Source organism: Polyergus mexicanus, unplaced genomic scaffold (assembly GCF_030449975.1).
Source record: "Polyergus mexicanus isolate NDT 795.1 unplaced genomic scaffold, iyPolMexi1.0 SCAF_223, whole genome shotgun sequence".
In the NCBI taxonomy this organism is placed as follows: domain Eukaryota; kingdom Metazoa; phylum Arthropoda; class Insecta; order Hymenoptera; family Formicidae; genus Polyergus; species Polyergus mexicanus.
In genome coordinates, this window is record NW_027223543.1 from 5,071 (window position 1) to 11,822 (window position 6,752).

The window sequence follows — 6,752 nt, forward strand, 5'->3', positions numbered from 1 at the left end:
CCATTTCGAAAATTTCGAAGGTGCATATTGTGCAAACAGTTTCGCACAAGTCATTATTTTTACTTTCGACGCGACTCGATCCTTGCCAAATATGCACTAGACCCCGAACACGTCCGTCATTTCGCGGTTTTATACATATTTACCTTGCCGCCATGCAAACGGAGCGTGTTCCGGACACGAAAATAGCGATTAAGATATTGACTCGAGTAAAATACGTCCGATCACGGGATTAAGAACTATTCGACAAAGTTACGTATACATTCAAGGAGTTTAATATTGACAATATTTATCGAATATTTTTCTCGCACTCACGAAAGCATAGGGAATATTTCTGATAAGAATTCAATTTAATTTTTAATTTATAATCCATCATAAATAAACCTCTTATTCACATAAAGAAATATAATTATATTTAAAAAAAAAGAAAACATAAATAAAAATAATCATATTATATCTTAATTATTAATATATCTGAAAAGAATTTCATTAACATCTTTATAAATATTTAAATTTGTATGAAAGGAACCTTACTTCTCTCTGTAAACATTTATATTAAAAAATAAATTTGTATATGAAAAAAAAAGAATTACATTACATTTCAATTATTTATATATTTAAAAAGAAATATAAACCTTTTTATATAAATATTCAAAAATTGCATTAAAGAAACATAACCTCGAGTTGGATGGAATCTGTATAGTCGATTGTCTCCTTCTTTAGATGGCAGAATGCAAGAAGGAGATGCTCTTGTGCAAAGATGCTGGCTCAGAGCAATGAAAAAGAGAGAGAGAGAGAGAAAAGATAACGTTTCGATCGGAAAGCAACGAAGTTAGGGCGAGAAGGGAACTTTCAAGTGTGAGTAAGCGCGAGTGCAGGAGAAAAGAGGGGCGCGAATGATGAGAAAGAGAAAGCGCACGTTGATGTGGAAGAGATGGAGGGGGACGAGTCCTAGCGCGCGCTGCAGTAGTGGGGGAGGGAAACGCGCGGTGCTGGCGCCCTCTGAGCGGTCCACGGCGGAAGGTAAGGTTAGTCAGTCGCCAGTCACCCGAAAGGACGCTGTATATTTCGCGCGCGCGTTCCCACGTTCGCGTTCGAGCATTGATTTCGTTCAAGTAATAAACCGTTATAAACCGAACGGAGTATGATTATTTTCAGTGTTCAAGTGGAAAGACACACGCGCCGTTCGTCGGTTAAACCGCGATACTACCGAGTAATTCGCGCGAGTTCGAAGGCGAGCGACATTGTATCGTGATATTAAATACAGTGTGATCATCGATATAAGAATCGCGTATTTATACTAACTGATTATATTTTATGAATTTTTACTCTTGAAATTTTTTTTCTCTATCAAATGTCGCAGTCATCTCTTTGACAAGTTGGATTTACTCTCTCGTGTGTAAAGCGGCCTTTCCCGAAGCTAGTGTTCGATAGTGTGTGAACTTGTGTGCGAAGGGTTAATGTTATAAGAGTCGTGTGAAAAGAAAAAAAGATATCAAGTGCGTTTGTATACCGTGAATTTTTAATTGATCGTTTCGTGGAACGAGAGAGGAGAAGAGAGGCTGTGCCCGCGAGCCTGGATCCTCCTCCCCCTTTCCTCTCCCGGTAATTTCTTGTTCTCGGAAAATGGAGTGAACATTCGCGCATCGGGCCTCTTCGTGGAAATATGAGGATTACGTTTCACTGCTGCGATCGTTCGTGGGCATCGATTACAAGCGAAAATGAATCTCACGCGCGTGCTTCTTCTGCTACTGTTCGTCGCCGGCTCGAGGTGCGTTTGCGAAAAGAATGGAAAAATTTTATTTTCCGATTTAAAATTTTTCTACCTTATCCTCGCATGCGTGAAGCGAAAAAAAAAAAAAATACTGTTTTGTAATTTTTACCGATGAATCGTTTGATAAATTTAAGTTAAGCATAATAAGCTGAGTTTTATCACTGTTTTAAGAGGGATTTTAAAAATGAAGGATGAAATATATATATATATATATATATATATATATATATATATAGCAAATAGGCGGCAGCACTGTAAATAAAGTGCTAGAGACAAGGATAGTCTTATAAAATAATATTTAATAAACGGGAAATATATGTATATTGATATTTATATGAACGAGTATTTTACGTGACGTGTAAATGTCACATTGGAATGATGTCTATGAATCATGAAAGAATTTTCCGAAAGGATAGCAACTTTTAAAATAAGAGTATTATATGCCAAGTTTTTTAAATAAAAATTTCTCACGGAAAAAAGGAAAAAGATGCTTGACGATCTTTAATTTATTTAAAGAAATATTTTTATATGCCATTACATGTTTGAAAAGATTTGCTTTGTTTGAAATAATTATTGATCGAAACGGGTGGCACGATTACTGGACAGTGTCATATTCTTTCGATTATTGTCATCGATATCAACGCGAAATCGATGGAATTGTTTTATGTTTTCGCTGTTGGATCATCTTACAGATTTCTCGTGTCACATGGAAAATCGATAATGCACACATATCGTGTTGATTATTCACGCATTAAAATTGATAAGGGGGGGGGGGAAACTATAGTTATTTATTTACAGGAATTTCTAATTTAAATTATAAAGTATCTAAAGTTACATTTTTTTTTTTTTTTTTTTTTAGATTATCATATTTAGCCTTGTTTACATATTTTCAACTTTGTATTCTCTCTTATCTCGCAGATGCATGTGCTCGAGCGGGTACACCGGACAAAATTGCGAGAGCGACTACATTCCCTGCGATCCGTCACCATGTGAAAACGGAGGCTCGTGTCATCAGCTGGGCGAGCTCGGCTACGCGTGTCACTGTCCCGAAGGTGAGTAAAGTTTTTTTCTTTCTACTTCCTATCGCGCCTTAAAATCTCTCATCGTACAATCCCAATTCCAGTGAAAGATGAAACTTTTTCGTATCAACGCGTACGATCTCCTCGCGTATATATTTCGCTCCTCTTCTTCCCGAACTCCCTGTCATTCGCGTGTCACGTGTATGTGATGCCATTTGTCACAAGATTAAGGAAAATGAATGGTAGAATCTACGGAGATTTTCATTATATTGTCGAGTTTTAAAAATTATGTGGAATTAATTACATGTCGCGGAGAAATATAATTTGACGTCTGAGAGAGAGAGAGAGAGAGAGAGAGAGGATCTCTTCTTCCCCCTTCTTCGTCTCCTGTTTCCGGAGCGCGGGATAAATAATGACTTTCGTTCTGTCATATCGAGAATCTCGAAATTTCGCGATTTCCGTGAAAACCGTTTCGTAAACTTTTCTCACGAAGCGAGGAGAGGTTGATCCTCGCGAATCGTTTGTTCGTGTGACATTTGGGTGGCGGGGGTAGGTGGGAGGAGGGGAGGGGGCAAAAGTCTTCGCCGATTGGTTAATTACAGATGCGTCTCGATAAATCGCCGCGGGATTTTCGAAGTTTGTCGGAGACTGTCACACGTTCCACTCTGTTTGCTCCAAAAATACGAGAGAATAACCATGAGAGAGAGAGAGAGAGAGAAGAAAGTCTCTCGCACGGCAGAGCAATGATTACTCGGTGCAACAGGTACAATCTCGGCCAGGGGTGTCCGGCCATTTACGTATACGTGTGTATACGCGGTGGATGGTTAATGTAAAGCCTAGGGTCAGCCTAGCGTGGCCTTCTCGCTCCCCGGATCACAATGCGTGGTCCTCTTTTTCCCAGGCGGACCACGACCATGGCGACCCCACCTTCTACTTGGTCTTGCTCCTTTATTTCCCCTCTTCTCCCCCATCTCTCTTCCGTCCACCTTGTGCTGGCGCACCTTCTCCCGTTAAAGAAACGCGAGCGAATTCTACCCTCTCGCAGGTGGATTCTTCGTTACTGATCGTTACACGCTTCCTGATATTATAAAAAGACGTCGTATATACGTACATATATACGCGATGTTACATTGTAGAATATATAATACGTGTAATTTTTTAAATTGCGTACATTTTTGTTTTATTTTTTATAACTATGTATACGGATTGGTAGGTTGAATTTTTTTATTTATTTAGACACGCAAATATTCTCAATGTCTTAATCACATTCGTAAATTGCTTTTTTCTATACACGTACATTTTTAATACGATTTAATATTTTATAAATAAATACTTAATAAGGCTTTAAAAATATTATAAAGCATAATTCATTTTTTAAATTACAGTTTTAACAAATCAATGTCATTTGATTTTAAAGGCATCGATATTATATTAAATTCCCAGGATGCTAAATCTTGTTTCGTTTAATCGAACCTTTTTCGGGTTAACGGGCACCTATAAATTCGCGGGCATTCTTGGGGATAAGATAGTGGGGGAGGCAAGAAATTGAACGTTGAATGTTCGGTATGTATTTGTGTAACTTTGCTCACGCGTGTCGCCGCCGTGTATTTTACCTTACATTAAATACAAAGTGCCGCTTTGTGCCTGCCATTTGTCTCGGCAGGCATTCGAGAAGCCCTCGTCCGAGGCCTCCATCATCTGAAGAGACTTGCCTGTATAACTACACGCACCGTGGCTCTTATTTCGATCATCCTTTCCCTTGGCCTCTTCTCCGTTTTATACCTCGAACGACGTTGGCGCGAACGGGGCCGCCCGTCATTATCGCCTTTTCCGCTCAAGGCGATCGACATCTTCCGCGGAAGGCACACTTGCTCTTCCCGCTCCCGTGACACTCCAATAAGTCCGCGCCGGGATCGAAACTCGAAGAAGGCGTGCCCCCCCCCCCCCCCTCCAGTCATAGTGTTGGCGGTGAGATGGTTGTTGTCGATCGTAACTATTCTACCTACCGCGAGGAGTCGCTGAACTTCCTCGATCGGTGCTCGAGAAGTCTCCTCTAGCCTCTCGTCCCGGTATATTACCGTCGTTAAGATCCCGTTTTCTTCATTTTTCTCTACTCGCCAGTTCCTACTTTCCATTCCTCTCAGCGTATCGATCCTGCTTGTAACAGTTACGCCTGATTAATTACCAGCATAAATGCTTAGTAAACATTTTGGATTTTAACATGATATTTATTTTTTTAACATAGTATTTATTCGTCTACAAACTAGATTGGCAAATTTTTTTTAATTGAAAAAATATTTATTAAATATTTTCTAGTGTTTATAAGAGATCGAGTTGGGAAAAAAAAAAAAAAAAAAAATTTACTCCTCAAATTTAATACCTATTTTATGATTTGTTAGATTCTTTAGATATTTATTAGATTTTTGATATAAGGCTTGTACGCTTACACGTCGCTATTATAATTTATTTTTATTCCGATTAAATAAAAATTATTTTTTATCTAAGAAGAAAGAGAGAGAAATAGATGAAAAAGAAATATAAATTTTAAGGAATGCAAGATATTATACAGATTGAATGCATTTATATAATCGTACGTTCTGTCATTTTATTGGTTTACTTGAAGAGAATAATAAGATGCCATATAATTTCCATCGAAATGAAATTCGACAGTATCGCGAGCTTCTCGTTCGAAATGATTTGCTCGCGTAACAAGTTATAATGGTTCAATTTCCAGCATCCCGCTCTTTTAACTCTCATCGTTTGACCTGCCTGTTGCCACTTCGTGCCGAGCACGAGCCACCACCCTCTTCACGCTCCATTTTACGTCGCGTGCGATTATAGCGACTCGTTTCTAAGGATCTAATCCCTGACTAGCAAAGGATTTTCCTCGCGTCGAGCGATCCGATCACGCCTTCTCCATTGGATTCCACTAATTAGAAACTGCTCTAGCGAACAGTCGGTTAAACGATTAACTAGAAAATTGATTGGTCGAGAGAGAAGGGAAAACGATGCAAACGGAGAAAGAAAGACGGGATGAGAAGCTGGGTGAAAGAAAGAGAGAGAGAGTGATACCTCGGCTCGCTCTTGCAATACTCGTTTTCTAACTGCCATTTTTTCTTCATATCGTTCCGATTCCATCATTACACTCATGCACACATACAGAGATACAGAGTGTACGAATTGGAGATGAGAGGAAGGGAGCGAAGAGGAGTCTTGCCGTTTGATCGATCGCGACGATTGTACCTGCTCGGTAAAGTTCTTGCGGAGGAATTAAATCGTCGATTTTATCTACGTCGCGCGACGATGCGGCAAGAAACTCGAATTTATTGTTGAAGTTGTACGTACTTTGTACCGGCGACGCCGACCGGAGGATTGAATAGTCTCGTGAGAGTTTCCATCGATGCTCTCACACCCCGATTAATTTGTTGATCCACTTCTTATAGCTCGCGACCGCGATTATATTCGATGACTCCATCATTTTCTGCCCTTCAAGTATTTCTTGTATATTCTCATTGTTACGTTTATATTCTTATGTTTACATTTTATTTTGCTTTAAGCCCGAATCACACTAGCGGCTCGCGGCCGCGACTGCGATTGCGTCTGCGATTGCGATTTGCTATGTTTCAATCACACTTGCAATTGGTGATTACGGCTACCACTCGGTATTTTCTCTGAAGAATATAGTGTAATAAGTAATGAAATATTAGAGGAATCTGATGATAGTGAACTGAAAAATAGTTAATATGGATGCAAACCTACAACGATTAAGAAATACACGTATAAAGAAGAGAAAAAAATTGTGTGCATTTTTGGCAAAGCAACACGTGGCCATACGGCATCCTGTGATTGGCTGCGACTCGAAAAACGGACGAGAGTCCAAACGGCAATCGCCAATCGCCATCGTTGATCGCTGCTTTCTGATTGGCTGAGGCAGAATCGCAATTGCAGACGCGGTCGCGGCC

The 6,752-nt window shown here is 39.6% G+C and overlaps 1 protein-coding gene across 1 annotated transcript; it reads left to right on the plus strand.

Moving 5' to 3' along the window:
• Nucleotides 1–1,046: 1,046 nt before the first annotated feature.
• LOC138944506 (notch homolog 2 N-terminal-like protein A) lies at nt 1,047–6,268 on the plus strand. The gene is made up of 3 exons (XM_070315352.1): nt 1,047–1,768; nt 2,690–2,823; nt 5,525–6,268. The coding sequence occupies exons 1-3, from the start codon at nt 1,719–1,721 to the stop codon at nt 5,629–5,631; spliced, it is 291 nt and encodes a 96-aa protein (XP_070171453.1). The 5' UTR covers nt 1,047–1,718; the 3' UTR covers nt 5,632–6,268.
• The last annotated feature ends 484 nt before the right edge of the window (nt 6,269–6,752 follow it).

Bases quoted from the DNA above. Each gene is read 5' to 3' on its own strand.
- LOC138944506 (XM_070315352.1), top strand. From the start codon at position 1,719: ATGAATCTCACGCGCGTGCTTCTTCTGCTACTGTTCGTCGCCGGCTCG. The intron at 1,769-2,689 runs GTGCGTTTGCGA...CTTATCTCGCAG, and splicing joins CTGTTCGTCGCCGGCTCGAG to ATGCATGTGCTCGAGCGGGT. The intron at 2,824-5,524 runs GTGAGTAAAGTT...TTCAATTTCCAG, and splicing joins CGCGTGTCACTGTCCCGAAG to CATCCCGCTCTTTTAACTCT.